Raw genomic sequence first — 20,392 nt, forward strand, 5'->3', positions numbered from 1 at the left:
TGGCTTTCTATTTTATTTCCATGTCAATCATTAGATAACAAAAATAACTTGAATAACATGTGGCTCCAGGTTTTACCCTGACCATATTGATAGCGGTGGATTCACATCTTTAGCATTGCAGCAACAGTTTCATGTTGTGATTTGAACAAAAACTATGGTGCTCCAAAGAAGCAAAAATAATTCGAGAGAGAATTCATAGTTTTGTGGTGACTCTCTTAGCATATAATTTTATGGAAAAAAATCACTGAGTTCATAGAAATACAGTTTCATGTTCCAATAATTATAAAAATGGGAACAGTTTATTTCAGGTGGAAACAGCTTTTCTTCAAGGTATTTCTCTTCCTAAGTGTTCCTTTAAAACACATTCTAAATTCAGAAGAGACAATTTGCAGCAGAAATTTCACGGGGTTATTTAGGCTTAGCTACACATACACATGCACAAAAGGAAGAGGAAAGAAAAGAAAAGACCACTGCTTCCATCAGAAAAACAAGCACTTTTTCCCCCTGGTGTCATGTCTTTGGATATGTACCGCCTTGGAGAAATGTATAAATCATTTTTATACATGGAACTGTCTTAGAAAACTAGAGATTTTAGTACAAAGAAAGCAATTCACTGAAAGAATGCCCACATGCCATTGTGATAAGTTACTATATATACACAAGAGGAACGTACAAAGAACCCCTGTTTTACAGTTACTGATGTACATTAGCATAGTGGGCTTACACCTTCTCCAGGCCTGAGTTACTCTTAGTATTACAAATAATATTATAACAATGCTGAAAATACTGATACAAAACAGCTTTAAGATGATATTTCCAAAAAATACCCTTCCTTTTAAAATCGAACTGTTTAATCCAGGTTTTCTTTTGAATGATTCAGCTTTAAAAAAGATTTTTCAAGAAAATACTAGTGTTTAAAACATCTCTTAAAATGTCTATTAAATGACAGATCTTCTTTAAATAGATTATTTTTATAAAGTATAATTCAAAAGTCTATCTTCCAGGAAAACAAAACTATCAACTCCAAAAGTCCAAATCAAAAACATTATTTGTGATACATAGTTCTTCCATATCCTGGGAAAAAATCCTTGATTATTTTTATCATGCTTATTTATTTACAGATTTAAAATACTCTAGCAACAGACACCAACATTTAGGACAAATCAAGCTGAATTCCACAATTAAAAATCATAATTTTTCTATTTTCCTATCATTTCTTAAATATTGCCCAGCCCAAAGTGTATATCTGCATGACCATTATAGCTTCCAAAGTATGGTGGGAACTTTAGATAGCAATCTCATTAAGTCAAGCAATTTGCAGTGTATATTGTTCTCTTTTGGCAGAATTACAAACACGCAAAGAAAGAAAACATTTGGCAAATGTCTGCCTTGATGCACATGTGTGTTCCTTCGGTAAACCAAAATTACAAGTACAACATATCCACTCGACTCCTTACTTTATCAGTTCCAATCTAAGTTTGCAAATATATCAAAGTTCAGTAGTTAAAGCTCAGGGGTGGAGTGTCTAATGGCTTTTCCCCAAAGCACAGAGCACAAATACATTTTTATAATAGGAGATGCATTTTGCACATAGCTTTAATTTAAGCAAGTTGTCAGATGCCATGCTAAAACTGCTATCTCAATTTCCCTTTATTCATCTTGCTTGTGCACGCTGACAGATTCTGTCTGTTAGAAAATGCAAGGGAAACAGATCATGCAGTAGGTATGACAGTTTCAATTTGCATGGGCTATGGCTAATGTGGATATACTTAACAGCTCTGATGTGTATAGGAAAACCGCAGCCTTGATTCCTATTAGCCTTTTAAAAAATATTTATTTATGTATTTAATTGTACTCTTTGATTCTGCTCTGCTACTAATTGAACATGATGGAATTATCCATAGATCAATTCATATATTGATCTATCTCATGTGCACATCAGTATATAACATATTATGACATATTTGGGCCTTATTTGTCAAAGAGAAATATTTGACATCAAATGGGTTTTAAATATTCCTGTTAGAAGCTTATTTCTAAGATTAAATTGCCAATGTTCACATTTACTTTACTTTTTCTTCTAAATCTAGATTTCTGCATAGTCAGAATATTGTATGCTGGCTAATAAAATACTGACTTTCTGTTCCTCAGTTCATAAAATTATAGATATAGGTTGATGTATATAAACCAAAATTGGATTTACATAAAAAAGAACATTTTATAAAATAAGGAAGGAAAAAGAATAATTTTCTTAGGACGTTTCATCCTTGAAATTCTGAAAAAATGCTTATATTGCCATGACAGTGGCTCAAAGAATATAGCATGTCAGTCTTTATGCATCATTTAACAAAATTCGACTAACTTTATCATCTTGTGTTATGTCACGGTACTTCAACATCAATAACAAAAACTAAAAGCAAAATTTTTCAAAGATCAGAGCTGTCATTCTCTATTTGGCTAGCAATTACTCTGTCTGAAATCCTTCGTGAACAAGTATGAACTAAATGTTTAAAGGAAAAAAAATACAACCATTTCCCCCTTACTAGTATCACAAGATGAGCTTGAATGTATGTAATAGAGACAAACACATCTCTAGGTTACATGCAAGCCACATTCTTCAAATAAATATACCACCAAATATAAGACTTTAACATTTCTCTTTTTTCCTCCTTCTATTAACTATATAATTTAAAATTCTTTATAATTCCTTTATCTATTGTTCATCAGGTCTACTTTTATAGTAACACCATTAACAGTGAACAGATTGCTATTTGATATTATCTTCTGAAACCTTAATGCATATCAGTAAGTGATAGAGATAAAAAATAAATAAATTATGGACTATATAAACGATCATGATGGTCCCATTTATTATACACATATATAGTAAAGTCTTCAAGGCAATTCAACCTAGTTCAATTAACATGCTCAAACTTTCAGTCTTGGGAAAAAAAAGACCACAACACAAGTCTTTGTTTATGACTAAGAAAAAAAACCCAATAACACAAGTCTTTGTTTAGAACTAAAATGTAAGAAAAAGTACATGACAATTTTAATATGAACTATGCACGAGAAACACTAACCATCTTTATCCTACCCAAAGACAGGAATAGGGTGATTTAATTACCCATCCTGCTGGCCTAGAGTCTGCAGCTCAGTGCTGTGTAAATTATGGTGGAGAAACACATTCTTCCTGCTGTACATGTGTAAAGAGATTGGCCCTCTGGGTGGCTGTCCAAACCTGCCTGTAAAGGTCGAATGCTGTCGGGCCATAGCAACTTGGTCCTTTGGTTTCTCTAAGAACGTGGAGAGCCCTTCTGTCTTAGCTATTGGCTTCAGAGAGCTCTGCCCAACGGTGGCCCGTAAGTTCTGTGTAACCTCTGAAGTGAAGGTTTCATAAGTTCCTCTTGAATGTTTGATAACTTCTGCTAGTTCCTTGTCCTTCAGGAAATTACTTAAACAGAGACTTGGGAGTTGACAGGTCTTGTTTTTGTAGGGGCTTGTCTGGTCCGCTGCCGAATACCTAAAACGGTCCTCGGTGGGAGTATGTATTGCTTTTCTGTCCCTTGTGCTGAGATTTTGGCTCACAATTCGATTTCGATATGTAGCCTATGGTAAGACACGGAAAGAAAAAGATGTCTTAAAAAAACACTTTCATAGCATACCTACAATACAGAGTGATATTTATACATTTGTGTCTGAACCTGTAAATTTTCAATGAGGTTTATAAAATTATCAATACAATTATCCATGGGATTAAATTTTCCAGTGCAATACTATTACACATAGTGATTAAATGGTTAATTTACTCTAAAAGGCATTTTGATATTTGTTTATCTAATTTACTAAATTTGAATTATATAACTTCACAGAAAATACAGATTATTTTATTAAGGTGAAAGATTTATATGATCCGAAGCGATACCAGAGTATGAAAATACAGATTATTTTAATAAGTGATGAATATAGACATATGAGGCCATTAGTTTTTGTTGGTTTAATATGCTATAGTTACTTAAATATATGTCCAGAGAGTTTATAGAATTATCAGTATCATGATTTGTATCACCCAAGTGGTAAGCAAGAAATTAAAGAAACTAAAAACACACAAGTAACTACAATAATCTAAGAAGACCAATAGACAACTTATTAGAAGTTTCAATACATGGTTCATTTAGGCTTTTGGATGCAATTTATTAATCAAAATTAGATCCACAAGTACATACTACCTTCTTGCTCATAAGAATTGTATACTCTAGTAATAAAAACAAGGCATAGCTCATTGAATCATGCTGTGAAGAAGCAAAGATTACAAGCTAGCACTCATATTCCTCCTGAAGACAGCACTGTGTTTGTGTAGAAAAACACACTGAAGTAAAAACTGAGACTGGCTGGCTTAATTGTTCTGCTTGCAAAAAATGAAGGATTTATTGTTGCTACAAAGAAAGAGGATAAAAATGAAGAGAAACAGACAAGGGAGAAGAGAGAAGAGCACTATAGATAGCAGCAGGCTCATTTGCTTATTTAGCCATCATCACTTTTTTGTTTGATTAATATTATTTATATTAATATTACTAATTTGGCATAATATCAAACCAAACAAAATAAAACTTGATTCTCAACTGTGAAACTCATACCTCCCCAAGAATTTCCCTTCTCAGTAAATGGCACCACATTCAGGCCAACACCTGAAAATTATTCTTTTCTCTCTTTTCTTCATACACCTTAAAATCAGGTCCTTGCTATTTACAAAATATAATCTCAAGTCATCCATTTCTCTTCATTTCTACTCTTTCTTTCTGACACAATTGCCTGGCACATATTAACCATTTAATAAATATTTGCTGAATAAAGTTTATTTGAGATAATACATAATATTTATTGGGTGTGTATCATATTTCAAACACTCTGCTATTGCTCTCATATATTCACCCTTCACAAGAGCCTTTTGAGGTAGCTTCTTCTATTCCCATTATACAGACTGGAAAATTGTAGCACAGAGTTTGATTTTATCCTAAGCTAGTGTAGGACAGGCCGTCTGTTTGATTATCTGCCAGTTCCTTCTTCCTCGAGTATTTCCAGGGGAATTTTTCAAAACTTCATCACATTTTTCTAAAATTAATTACATGCAGAAAAATGTTGTAATATGAGCTGATGCCTCAAAATGATTATTACTGAAATAAGTCTCCCTCCTTTTCTTTTCTACAAAACAAAGACCCACTAGGCGTCCTTAAACTCAGTGATGTCAGAGGGAAGGATTTTGTTACTCAGGACTTTCCTTTTCATTGTCTTGATGTCTGTGATGTCATCTTTCCTTTTTATTGTTTTGATGTTTGTGATGTCATCTTTACTTATTTATACTTTTGTGATAAGCTACTTACAGCAGACCTCCCCCTCTGTGACTTCTAATATGCTGTTTTAACTTAGATTTGGAGTAGACGTAGGTAGGCTGGTAATTAGGTGTAGAAAGGAAACATTGTAAGACTCACAAGAGATGCCTCAGACTTTTTAGGAGTAAAAGGAATAAACTATTTTGATTCCATTTTCGTCATTTGGGAACTTGTCTAGCTCACTTTCTTCTTCTTGGCTCTTTTCCAATACTCTAGGCTATGGACTTATTAGAAATGTGATCTTTTCTTTTTTCTCCATCCCTGTAAACTTATACGTTTATTTAATTGTTACCAACCAACCCCCAAATCAACCTTGTGCTCAATATCTGTGGCCAAATGTTAGACATATCATGGGTGCTGCTTATGAAATATTGTGGAAAAAATTGGGGATGAATGCAACATTAATAAGTCCATAATGATAATACCAGTGGTTACATTTCTTTTTCATTTCTATTTCAACAGATGCTGCCTAGGAAAGTAGAAATGGTACGAGTAGACTTCATTACCTTTGAGGGAATATTCATTATTTTCTTTATGTGATCATTTTAATTCTCCTGGCATATTATATTAAATTGAATATACAGTTTTAAAAAGACATATTGAACAGGATCAAATAAATAACTCAGTCACACAGGCAGCCTCAGCACCTCTTCTCTGGTACAATATCTGGTACTTAGAAGGCACATGTGGATCTACTATCAAAAGAAGCAAGATGGGGATTCTTACTCTCAATTTTTAAAGGAAAATACACATTTAAATCAACCATTTATGTTTATGTAGCATAGTTTGTTTTTGACGTGTTAGTTTTTTTCCCCTTGGTTTTTTTTTTTAAGTTCTCTGTGATGTTTACTATTATCTCCAAAGCTCACAGTGTACATAGGAGATTGCACTGTGCAGGGGTGAATCGTATGGGTAGGGTCAGATATATACGAATTCATTTATTCTTGTGATAAATATTTATTGGCCACACTGAGGACAAGGTGCTGCATACATGCTGTGAAATAGTGCTGTTCATATAAGACCCAAATGCTACCTTAAGTCAGCTTCAAGTCAGACACTTTCTAGTTTAGTGAACATGGCAAGTTACCTAAGCTTCCTAAGCTGCCAATTTCCTCATCTGAGAAATGAAGTTTTATATTTATATCCATACCTTCATAAAGGATTATTATAAATATTTAATGATCTCCTTGATTATAAAATGCCTAATATACCTGGAATGTAGTTACCTTAATCACAACGACAATCATCATCATCATCATCACAGTAACAATATAATGTAACTAACAGACCTTGAAACTACTTTGAGAGGTATTTATTTCATCCTTTAGAACCTAACCACTTGGAACACTTTTATCCCTGTTTTAAAGGAAAGTCATTTTCTCTAGAAAATTCAAGTAATTTTATATTTATTGTTGTAGTTTGGTTCCACAGAACACAGACTCTGAGACAGATGTTTGTAAGAAATGTATTGGGGAGTGTTCTTAGCCCAACAAGTATGGAGAATGAAGAAAGCAGAGTCAGGCAGAGTGAGAAATTAAATTCTGTGCAATTACACTATCTCAACTGATCACATAGGGACGTCTGAATTTGGGATGGCTCTTAATAGTGGTCTCCAATTCAGGCAAGTCGGTGGGAGTCTTATATCCCATCATCCAGTTATTGGACAATGGCAGGCCCTGGGAAGGGCTATGGTATTGGGTAAGTAGGTTTTTTTGGTTTTGCTTTTTTTTTTTAAAACAGGGAAATTATTGGAGAGAAATTTACTTGAGAGCTATCAGTTGCCAACATTGTCAGCAACAGCAAAAATTAAGACTTCAGTCTTGAAAGTGTATTTGTTTGAGGCAGAGAAAGGGAAAAGTAGGAGGCATATCATACCATCCACTACGCTAATTATCCTACTGTGTGTTTAATATATTATAGGACAATTTGAGCTAGTAGAACAGTGAACCTCGAGCCAAAAGACTCTAATGTTGGTTGTGCTACCATTGAACTGTGTAACATGGAATGAATAAATTAATTATTCTGGGCTTCAGTTTCTAAGTCCATTGAATGAAATGAATAAAATGTAAGACAATAGAATTTAGATCTTGAAGAAACTCCAACAATCATTCAGTTGCTTTCCAATTCTAAAATTCTAGGTTTAAAATATATATTTTATGCTATATGTTTTGGAATATGTTTATAAATACATAGGAAACATCCTCTTGACACAAAATATTAAAATACATTTTGGCATAAATATTTGGATAGGAAGGATGGGAATCTAGATAGATAGACAGACAGATATATTTGGGTATATATATATATATATATATACATTTGGATTTGGTTGCCTTGGCCCAGAGGAAAATAATTTCCATGTCATGATGTTAATCAATGTTTATTACCTCTGAAGAATTTGAGATCCCTGAAGGTAATTTTAATGCATGTGTCTAGCCACATTTTTCTCAAAATCAGAATTAAGCCTCCTGAAACTCATGTAATTATGTCAGATTCTGCACAATTTAGTTGTCATGAAGCTAGCTTATTACCTATCCATAGAATCCTAATGAGGATGAAAGGATGGATAATCTAGTGATTAATCAGTCAAGTGTGCACATTATAATAAGTTCATTGTTACCTTTTAATTGTCTTCCTCTCATTGCTTTACAATAGCCTATAGCCTGTATTTCATCAAATGCAAGAAAATACTAATTTTTAAAACACATTATTATTTAATACACCACCAGGAAATGAAAAACAAACAAAACACCTGATGCTGATTTAAAAAAGAAATAAACCACATTCACTTATTTCAGCCTGTGTGATCCATTAGTAAGTCACACCAGCCTCTCATTGCAATTTATTTTGTGTTCAGTTGCCTTGTTCGGCATTTGACAGACAGTCCTTTTGCATTTTTCTCAATGATTCAGTGTCATCCAAACATAGGTATATTCCCTCTCTAGATTTCATAAAGCATTGGGTTTTTACTTAAGAAAAAAGCATGAGGGCTGGGCGCCGTGGCTCACACCTGTAATCCCAGCACTTTGGGAGGCGAGGCGGGTGGATCACCAGGTCAAGAGATTGGGACCTAACAGACATCTACAGAACTCTCCACCCCAAATCAACAGAATATACATTTTTTTCAGCACCACACCACACCTATTCCAAAATTGACCACAGAGTTGGAAGTAAAGCTCTCCTCAGCAAATGTAAAAGAACAGAAATTATAACAAACTGTCTCTCAGACCACAGTGCAATCAAACTAGAACTCAGGATTAAGAAACTCACTCAAAACCGCTCAACTACATGGAAACTGAACAACCTGCTCCTGAATGACTATTGGGTACCTAGCGAAATGAAGGCAGAAATAAAGATGTTCTTTGAAACCAACGAGAACAAAGACACAACATACCAGAATCTCTGGGACACATTCAAAGCAGTATGTAGAGGGAAATTTATAGCATTAAATGCCCACAAGAGAAAGTAGGAAAGATCCAAAATTGACACCCTAACATCACAATTAAAAGAACTAGAAAAACAAGAGCAAACACATTCAAAAGCTAGCAGAAGGCAAGAAATAACTAAAATCAGAGCAGAACCGAAGGAAATAGAGACACAAAAAACCCTTCAAAAAATTAATGAATCCAGGAGCTGGTTTTTTGAAAAGATCAACAAAATTGATAGACCACTAGCAAGACTAATAAAGAAGAAAAGAGAGAAGAATCAAATAGATACAATAAAAAATGATAAAGGGGATATCACCACCATCCCACAGAAATACAAACTACCATCAGAGAATACTACAAACACCTCTATGCAAAAAAACTAGAAAATCCAGAAGAAATGGATAAATTCCTTGACACATACACCCTCCCAAGACTAAACTAGGAAGAAGTTGAATCTCTGAACAGACCAATAACAGGCTCTGAAATTGAGGCAATAATCAATAGCTTACCAACCAAAAAGAGTCCAGGACCAGATGGATTCACAGCCGAATTCTACCAGAGGTACAAGGAGGAAATGGTACCATTACTTCTGAAGCTATTCCAATCAATAGAAAAAGAGGGAATCCTCCCTAACTCATTTTATGAGGCCAGCATCATCCTGATACCAAAGCTAGGCAGTGACACAACCAAAAAAGAGAATTTCAGACCAATATCCTTGATGAACATTGATTCAAAAATCCTCAATAAAATACTGGCAAACCAAATCCAGGAGCACATCAAAAAGCTTATCCACCATGATCAAGTGGGCTTCATCCCTGGGATGCAAGGCTGGTTCCACATACTCAAATCAATAAATGTAATCCAGTATATAAACAGAACCAAAGACAAAAACCACATGATTATCTCAATAGATGCAGAAAAGGCCTTTGACAAAATTCAACAACTCTTCATGTTAAAAACTCTCAATAAATTAGGTATTGATGGGACGTATCTCAAAATAATAAGAGCTATCTATGACTAACCCACAGCCAATATCATACTGAATGGGCAAAAACTGGAAGCATTCCCTTTGAAAACTGGCACAAGACAGGGATGCCCTCTCTCACCACTGCTATTCAACATAGTGTTGGAAGTTCTGCCCAGGGCAATTAGGCAGGAGAAGGAAATAAAGGGTATTCAGTTAGGAAAAGATGAAGTCAAATTGTCCCTGTTTGCAGATGACATGATTGTATATCTAGAAAACCCCATCGTCTCAGCCCAAAATCTCCTTAAGCTGATAAGCAACTTCAGCAAAGTCTCAGGATACAAAATCAATGTACAAAAATCACAAGCATTCTTATACACCAATAACAAACAGAGAGCCAAATCATGAGTGAATTCCCATTCACAATTGCTTCAAAGAGAATAAAATACCTAGGAATCCAACTTACAAGGGATGTGAAGGACCTCTTCAAGGAGAACTACAAACCACTGCTCAATGAAATAAAAGAGGAAACAAACAAATGGAAGAACATTCCATGCTCATGGGTGGGAAAAATCAATATCGTGAAAATGGCCATACTGCCCAAGGTAATTTATAGATTCAATGCCATCCCCATCAAGCTACCAATGACTTTCTTCACAGAATTGGAAAAAACTACTTTAAAGTTCATATGGAACCAAAAAAGAGCCTGCATCGCCAAGTCAATCCTAAGCCAAAAGAACAAAGCTGGTGGCATCACGTTACCTGACTTCAAACTATAGTACAAGGCTACAGTAACCAAAACAGCATGGTACTGGTACCACAACAGAGATATAGATCAATGGAACAGAACAGAGCCCTCAGAAATAACGCCGCATATCTACAACTATCTGATCTTTGACAAACCTGACAAAAATAAGCAATGGGGAAAGGATTCCCTATTTAATAAATGGTGCTGGGAAAACTGGCTAGCCATATGTAGAAAGCTGAAACTGGATCCCTTTCTTACACCTTATACAAAATTAATTCAAGATGGATTAAAGACTTACATGTTAGACCTAAAATCATAAAAACCCTAGAAGAAAACCTAGGCATTATCATTCAGGACATAGGCATGGGCAAGGACTTCATGTCTAAAACACCAAAAGCAATGGCAACAAAAGCCAAAATTGACAAATGGGATCTAATTAAACTAAAGAGCTTCTTCACAGCAAAAGAAACTACCATCAGAGTGAACAGGCAACCTACAGAATGGGAGAAAACTTTCGCAACCTACTCATCTGACAAAGGGTTAATATCCAGAATCTACAATGAACTCAAACAAATTTACAAGAAAAAAACAAACAACCCCATCAAAAAGTGGGCAAAGGACATGAACAGACACTTCTCAAAAGAAGACATTTATGCAGCCAAAAAACACATGAAGAAATGCTCATCATCACTGGCCATCAGAGAAATGCAAATCAAAACCACAATGAGATACCATCTCACACCAGTTAGAATGGCCATCATTAAAAAGTCAGGAAACAACAGGTGCTGGAGAGGATGTGGAGAAATAGGAACACTTTTACACTGTTGGTGAGACTGTAAACTAGTTCAACCATTGTGGAAGACAGTGTGGTGATTGCTCCGGGATCTAGAACTAGAAATACCATTTGACCCAGCCATCCCATTACTGGGTATATACCCAAAGGAATATAAATCATGCTGCTATAAAGACACATGCACACATACGTTTATTGTGGCACTATTCACAATAGCAAAGACTTGGAACCAAGCCAGATGTCCAACAACAAGGATAGACTGGATTAAGAAAATGTGGCACATATACACCATGGAATACAATGCAGCCATAAAAAATGTTGAGTTCATGTCCTTTGTAGGGACATGGATGAAACTGGAAATCATCATTCTCAGTAAACTATCACAAGGACAAAAAACCAGACACCGCATGTTCTCACTTATAGGTGGGAATTGAACAATGAGAACACATGGACACGGGAAGGGGAACATCACACTCTGGGGACTGTTGTGGAGTGGGGGGAGGGGGGAGGGACAGCATTAGGAGATATACCTAATGCTAAATGATGATTTAATGGGTGCAGCACACCAACATGGCACATGGATACATATGTAACAAACCTGCACATTGTGCACATGTACTCTAAAACTTAAAGTATAATAATAATAAAATTAAAAAAAAAAAGAGATCGAGACCATCCTGGCCAACATGGTGAAACCCTGTCTCTACTAGGTTAAAAATATTTATTTCATTAATATTAAAATTATACCCTGTTTTTTTTTCTTGGCTTTCTGTATACAAAATTATTTTTGGTATAACATCAAGTACAGTAAGCTGTTAGAAAACATTCTTTAGTAACAAATGTAGCACCAACATTGCATATAACAATTAAAGAAAGGAAAATATGAAGCTATGATACAATACACATTGCACGGGCAATTTAAACTCCATTACAACTGCAACCTGGTTAAAAGCATTGATTGTAAAATGAAACCTGATATTTAGGGATTCTATTATATTAAAAACTTGTCTCTTGGTGAAAAACAGAAATACAATAATCATGCCAATGTGCAAAGCCTAAATTTGTTAAGGCTGGATGATGTGATGATAGAATTCATGGGGGAGGGGAGAAATACTTCAATCACTGATTAATGAATATGTAATAACGTTTTCTTTTTTCTGACGTCTTTTTCCTTGTTTTGGAAAAATTATTGGTAGTTGCCATGAATGTTATCAGGCAAAATTATTCTGTTATAATTGCTTGCATACATAAGAACTCTGTACATGATTATTTTCATTGCCTTTAAAATATATTTTTCCTGCAAATGTTCTCCACTTTACAAAAAAAATATTGCTTTACAAGAATTGTTCTTAAAGGAATAGACTTGAAACAATCCCCAATAGCCATCTAGGAAAACTGGTATTAGAAAAATAACTAATGTTAAACAGAATCTAAAAATATTTGAAAGATTAATGAAAATATCAACATTATAACATGAATTCAATTGAAAGAGTAGATAAATATTAAATTATGTTAAAGTGAATCAGAATTATTCTTGGTTACAGTTCTTGTAGTAGAAGCTAAGTAGTCACTTTTGTATGGATAATTCACACTGAGAAATGTGTCTTCTGCATAAGTTCATGGTTTCCTATTAATGAGACCTGCAGGTTAAGATACACAATGAGAATACTATATATTTTATCTCCAAGAATAGACACATTTACCTCTGCCCATTATAGTACCCAGGTGATATGGTTTGTCTGTGTCCCCAGCCAAATCTCATCTTGAGTTGTAGTTCCCGTAATCCCCACATGTCATGGGAGAGACTCTGTGGCAGTTACCCCCATGCTGCTATTCTCATGACAGTGACTGAGTTCTCACGAGATCAGATAGTTTTATAAGAGGTTCCCCCCTTTGCTCAGCAATTCTTCCTGCCATCATATGAAGAAGGACGTATTTGCTTCCCCTTCCACCATGATTGTAAGTTTCGTAAGTCAAGTATGTCTTCATTAGCAGTGTGAGAGTGGACTAACACACCAGGTCAAATAGAATATAAGTTTCATAAGGGCAGGGACTCTGCCTGTCTTGTTCAATGCTGAATACACATGTCCTACCAGCACCTGGCATTTACTAAGAACTCCATTAATATTTATACAGTCTGGAAAATAATCTACTGGACTTTCCTTATTAAAATGGCTTATCTAACAGATCTTTCAGAACCACCAAAGCAATATGACATTATATCTACAGCATTAGATATCAAAGCAAATGAAAAAAATCAATTTCAGTGTATTTTGTCAATACTGTAGAAAAGGAATTGAAAGGGAGATATTGTATGGCTGCAATTTTTAATTGCTTCCCAGCCCCATTGTGTAAACATAAATAGTGGGTACACACATCTTTGGATAAAATCCAGAGCTATAAAAATACTCGCATTAAAATATGTTTAACTCAACTCCTTTATCTTCTATTTATGTAAATATTTTAACTTCTGAAATACAAATGACAGTGGCCATAATATTCTCTAATTTATAAAAATAATAAATTTTGATAATTTAGTAGTAGTAGCAAGATATTCCTTAGAATAAAAACTCAGCAACTGACTGACCCATTTGACGCTGGTCTAGTTGCTTGGAGACTGATTGAGTAGATCACTTTATTATTTCAGAAAATTAATGATGAATGCATAAGCTGAGGCATTACAAACAAACGACAGAATACACTCTATAATACATATATTAATTTAATTAATTACAAATACATAAACATAGAAACCTACAGGCAGAATAATAGAAACATGCAATGCTGTGATATCAAGAAGCCATTATCCCTATACTGTTAAATATAATTACATGTAAGAAAAGTGCTTTGAATAAAAGCATGTATGAATATTACTCACAATAAAATATTGAAATTTATAAATAAATCTTAAATGTAAATAAGCATTTTCATCTTATGTACTGTATGTTTATTGTTATTGGTACCATCATGTACATTGCAGGATGTTAGTAGCATCCTTGTCCTGTACCTACAGAAGCCGGGGTACCTCTCTGTCACCCAGTTGTGACAACTAAAAATGTCTCCATACATTGCCAAATGTCCCCAAGGGGTGGGGGATGGCAGCAAAATTGCCCCCAGTTGAGAACCACTGCCCTAAACTACAATGCTTCCTTAAATTAAACAGATAAAAATGGTCAGTGATATACATACCAAGAAAGAAAACCATTATACATACATTTCTACCTTTTTATCATTTATAGCCATTATGAGAGTGAAATTAAGCCTTTACAATTTTTATGTTACTTAGTTTGCAAACACATATAATCCTTATTATATACCAGTCATTCTTCTGGGCCCTTATAATTATTAATTTTAAAAAACATCATCTCCTTTACTAAATCAATCCAACGTAGTAGTACACAATGAGAGCATTTATAAACTACTTACAAAGTAAATGCTCCTTTTGATATATCACGACGTAATGTGTCGATGTAAAGCAAACAGGCACTCCTAAAATGTGCCTCTTTCTCAAGTACAATCATTAAAGGGCCAATGTAGACTCAAACCAAATTTAAAAATAACAGGCTGGCCTTTTCCTGTCATCACTGAGAAATAGAATTTCTCTTCAAAAGGTTTTGGCACCATTGCTGTGTCTGTTTGTAGCCTTAGATGTGGAATCTGTTTTCAGTGATAAAGAGTTCTGTTAAAGGTCTAGGAAACACTCTACTACAGAGAGATTGTGTAAAGAAGTAGTTACTGCTTTACAAGCAGGAAGCCCTGTAATAAGTTGATGTAATAACCAAAAAGAAACATCCAAAGGTTCTAGCAGACAGGACCTGATTTTTTTTCAGATTGCACAAATTACCAAGAGGTGTGGAATGGTGCACATTGTCCAGAGTTAAATTACTTCTGGTTCAACCTCGCTTCTAAATTCTACTGGTGGGCATTTAGGACTCAAACAGGATTAGAAGACATGCATGAGATAAGCAAGGTGAATGCTAATAAGGCCAGCAGAGCTCCCGAGAGAGTAAAATCACAGCACCTCTCTCTTCAAAGGAAAAGTGAAAACATACAACAGTTTTCCCAGAAGCCGCTAGGCATGTTTTGACTGTTCTGTTTATAATTAGAGTAAATGAACTCTAGGCAGAACCAAATCTTGTAGAACAGTTAAGTTGTCTTTAACACTAATGTATGTGTGAGAGAGAGTGTGTGTGTGTGTGTGTGTGTGATCACCCACTCTGTGTCAGTAATTCTCCTTAGTTAAAAGGTGATTTAAATGAGAATTTCAGACAATTATTGCTTATAAAAGCAATAACAGGAGTATGATTAAGGACTCAATTCAGAAGAAATCTATAAAAATATAATTCTGCACAACTGGTATTCCAGAAATATGTGATTTCTAAATGAAAGAATGAGTTAAAGATTTAAGTTAAATTTATATGCCTGAGGGAAAGGAGTGGAAAATAATTTTCTGTATTTGCATAGGAATGCAGAATAGTGAACAACTGTAGTGGCTTAGTATAGCAAAACATAAAAAAAAGAGCCTCTTGTCTAGATACCCTGCTGTCCAACACCTAGCACATATTATGTAATAAAATGCTTCTTGAATGAGAATAGTATTTAATAAATAATCTCAAAAAAACTTTAGATTCACATAATGTCTCACGTGAATAATTCATAGACTTTATAGCCAATCGCTGTGGCTTTATGTGGTAGAAATTCTGGAGTCCAACAAATGAATAAACAAATATATTGTATATCATTAAATTGATTAAGAATCAAACTTATTGTTCATCCCTCTTTTTTTAGTCCTTATTAACATGATTAAATAATGTGAGCCCTAAATTTCTTGCTTAAATGATTCTATCTTACAAGAATTTTTCCCTGTATGCTCTCCTTGGAAACTTCTATAAGTAACATATTTACCTAATCTAAGAGATAATATGAGCAAGGAAGTGAAATAAAAATACAGTAATTTCATAATATCAATCTGTTGTTTTATATCAGTATAATGTAATGCAAACCACTTTTAGGAATAAGCTTGACCCACTGATAAAGTCAATATATTACTAAATACATAGCACATTTTGGAGGATAGTACAAACAATACATATAATTTCAGAATTCCGTCTGTCATATACTGTAAAATATTATAAATGGCTTTCATACAAACTATCCCAATTTATTCTTGTAAATGTACATTAAGATTTGTTTTGGATGCCTTACTTCAAAGGCATTTTTATACATGGAAAGCTGAGGCTCTTACTAATAATCGATTTAATAATTGACATAAGTTATGTTTTCCTTCAGCAACATGCACAATCCTGGGTTGAACAAATTTCATTTAAGGAAATTCAGGGGACATACACAAGGCAATGATATGACAAATAATAAGAACCTACATTTTCTGCACGATGGTTTGGTGAACATAATACTACTTGAACGTCCTTCAGAGAATTTAAAACATCAAAAGAATATTGCTAACATATATAGAAATATAAAACATACAGAATACCTGGGAATTGAAATGAAGTAATATCCACCTAATTTTTTGAAATTCTTTCACATAGTATAAATAAGGAATAAGACACAGCAGGGAATTAATTATAGTACAAAAAGTTATGGTCAGAATATCATTACATACAAGTTAGAACCAATTTTTAAAGAAGCATAGAATTTCAAAAATACATTCTTTTGCTGTATAAAGAGTTGAGCCTTGGAGATAAGAGGCTTATTTAATAATAGCAATTTTTCAAATAGCCAACCGCCTTTTTCCTACTTAGGATGAGTTTATGAGTGTTAGAAACACTTACTATAGAGTGAAAAAAAAAAAAACAACTAAGGCTTTTTTTTCTTTTTGAAAAGCTGCTTTATCAAAGCAAATCATTTTCTTTACAAACTCAGAGTAGTCTCAAAAAGTCTGCTAACAAAGAGAAAACAGATGGGCCACCAGCTTCAAAGTTAGTCATCCTTAAAGAGATCTAAAATTGATTTTTAAATAGAAAAAAATCAACAAAGCACAAAATATAATGAGAGTCAGATGAAGCTTACAATTGCAAAGATCTAAAATAATTGTCAATTATTTTCATTTTATTAATGTCAATTATTTTCATTTTATTAATACCCTAACTTCTTGCTCACTGAAAATATAAATATTTTTATTTTCTTGATATAATATTAAATAATTCAAGATTCAAGAGAGGCTTTAAAGTTAATGTGTTTTAATACCTTGATTTTATAAGGAAACTGACTAGAGAGACTGTGTGACTTATCCTAGATTATAAAGATTGTTAATGGTAAAGGCAACAACCAATTCAAGATTTTCTAAAGCACTGTTTAATATTTCCATGCAGAACCTATCACCTTTCATTTTCATGCATAGACACAAGATCTGCATTTGATGTAAGAAAAACAATATCCAAAAGATTTTTGCTGGAATATTTAATTGTACATGCCAGCCACTTTGTTATATTTCAGCAAATCTCATGAACGATGCCGATGCAGAAATTATATCCGTTAAGTTTATGGAATAAAAAGGATGGATAAATAGAAAAATTCTTAGAGTAGTACGTGGAAGATATTTTATGCTGTGTTATGAGAAATGAAGATCAAGAAGTAATCATTTGATGATAAAGTCAACATATATATGTTTGATCTTTGCTAGGTATGCTGTGCTACAAAAGGCTGCAGTTAAAAGGAAAGACATGGTAATAAGATATCGGCTTAGGATAGATCTGGATTCCCCAGATTGAAGTTGTCTAAAAGCAGAAGGAATAATTCTTCCCTGTCTACACAGGTGATGTCTTCTGTATTTTCAATAGAGACTATGTTGAAAGGTCCTGATGTTGGAATTATAAGGCTAAAGTGAATGCAAATGATGGTCACAGAGGCGGTAGTTATCTCTCTAACATCAAGACAAATTGGAAGATACTAACATAGATACCAAATGAATTCTCTAAGAAATCAACTCTATAGATTGTGTGTTATGTTGAGTATACTGGGCAATTTCCTACAAATCACTGTGACAGAAGAAGTATCTGAGGAGTGTCAAAATCTAAAACCAGTCCTAATAAAAGAGATTGCATTCCCCACGCTAAGTTTATTAATATTTTTCATTCTCTGTGGTTCTTTCTTCCTTTACTATTTATTATTTCATTCATTCATATCTATTCATTATTATGGAGTACCCACAAAATATAAATACAATGAGTGATTCAAATAAACTAAGTATGCAATTCTACCCCCAAGAACTTACTTTTACTTAAGGAACTAGACTACTATAAACAAAAATCAAAATAGCAGAATTAAGCCACTAAAACAACAATATCGTATCTTAAGTCATGACCAGATTTAGTGAAAAATGTGCGGTACAACATAATTTCTAAGCATGAAACAGAGCTTTTAAAAGAATTGCCTTCTTTGGTTGCTTCAGTTTCTCACCACCACCCCTACTTTGTTCATCATCCCACTGCAATTTGGCTTTTGCTCGTGAAAGTCTCTAAGTTGTTAAGTAAAATGGATACTTGTCAGCTTACACATTTTCTTTACACATTAAGAGGCATTTTAATGGAGTTAAGCACTTTCAATTTGAATTCCATTATCAGTTGGTATTTGTGACATTTCATGCTCCTGGTGCTTCTCCTGTTTCTCTGGTCACAACTACTCGATATCCTTTGCTGGGAACTTTTCCAACTAAACGCTTGGGTCTTGATGGCATGGTCCAGATTCATTTCACTCTCCTAAGGAAATCTCATTCATTCACTTAACTTTAAACATACCAACTTCATGTGAACAACTCTTAAACTTATATGCTTTAATCTAAACTTCTTTTCATTTTCATTCATGTATCTACCTCCATGACTTTATTACTGGTATCTCAATCTTATTTTTTCCTAACTAAACTCATAATTGCATCATGTCTGGTTTTCATCTTAATACTTCAGTAACATTTGTTGAACAAATAAATGAGTGGAGACCACAAAAAAACTCTGGAATTGTACTTGATGCATTCTCCTTCCACCTCTACACTCTATCACTAGTTGACAGCGATTCTATTTATATTCTGCCCACTACTCTCTACCTCCATCCCTCTAGTTCAACACCATTATCTTGTGCTACTTTATCCACTCTTTTGTACCTTCACACATATACCACAAAAGAGCTATAATTTTTAATGCAAATTTAATCATGCCATTGACCTTCTTATTTTCTTTCAATACCTTCCTACTGAATTTCAAGAAGATACAAATTCTTATAATGGTCTACATCACCCTGAATGATCTAGCCCCACTTACCTCTTTAATTTCTTCCTAGGACAATTTTTTCTTTAATCATTGTGTTTCTAGCAACAGTAGTCACCTTTGAGTTTCTTAAACATGAAAAACTTTCTCCTTCCTTAGGTCTTTTAGGTCTTTTATGCTTTTAGCCTCTATCTGGAATGTTCTTCCCTTCATTTTTACCTGACAGGTAACTCAGTCCCTAGGAAATTTTAACCCTTTTCACGACCCAGAATTTAATTCAAATTATACTATTTTTAAACCTTCCAAATGCAAACACAAACTATACATTTTCTTTATAGCAATTGTCCTATACATACGTATGTATATACATACACATAATGCATTTATTTGTTTAATGCCTATCACTAATTTAGACAGTATGCTCTGTGAAAGCAAGCATTGTGTCAGATTTTTCTCCCAGCACTTACCTTAGTTTCTGATATAAAGTAAGTGTTTGATAAACATTTGTGGAAGATGAGTGAAAAAAGGAAGTGATTCAGTGAAATGGGGAAAAGAGAGATCATATATGGGGCTATCTCAACTAAATCCTTCAGAGTGAGTATATCTTGGATTACTGAAAAGTCAGAAAGGCATCCTGGGCATCATGAATAAGGAGTAAGTATATATTTATGAGACCTACTTTGAGAACTACTAGTATTAAACTTACTTGCTAAGGTGAAGTAGGATTTTTACATAGAAATAAATGGAGCAAGAAAATATTGTATATCTAAATTGTCTACATTGTTTAAGTTTTGGCTGCTAATTTAAAGAGTGAAATTTTAAATCAAATGAACATCAATCAAAACTTTAT

The 20,392-nt window shown here is 33.9% G+C and overlaps 1 protein-coding gene across 3 annotated transcripts in view; it reads right to left on the bottom strand.

Annotated features, from left to right (window-relative positions):
- CCSER1 (coiled-coil serine rich protein 1) overlaps positions 1-20,392 on the bottom strand; it is a 1,484,089-nt gene that overhangs the window by 33,277 nt on the left and 1,430,420 nt on the right. For 2 of the 3 annotated variants that reach the window (XM_055296998.2, XM_055296995.2), the window contains one exon: positions 589-3,609. In XM_055296998.2, coding sequence (XP_055152973.2) covers positions 3,124-3,609 — 486 coding nt within the window. In that variant the 3' untranslated portion in view covers positions 589-3,123. Of the gene's footprint in view, positions 1-588; positions 3,610-20,392 lie in introns of those variants that run through there. The other variant, XM_055296996.2, reaches the window with a different exon arrangement.

Source organism: Symphalangus syndactylus, chromosome 10 (assembly GCF_028878055.3).
Source record: "Symphalangus syndactylus isolate Jambi chromosome 10, NHGRI_mSymSyn1-v2.1_pri, whole genome shotgun sequence".
Classification (NCBI taxonomy): domain Eukaryota; kingdom Metazoa; phylum Chordata; class Mammalia; order Primates; family Hylobatidae; genus Symphalangus; species Symphalangus syndactylus.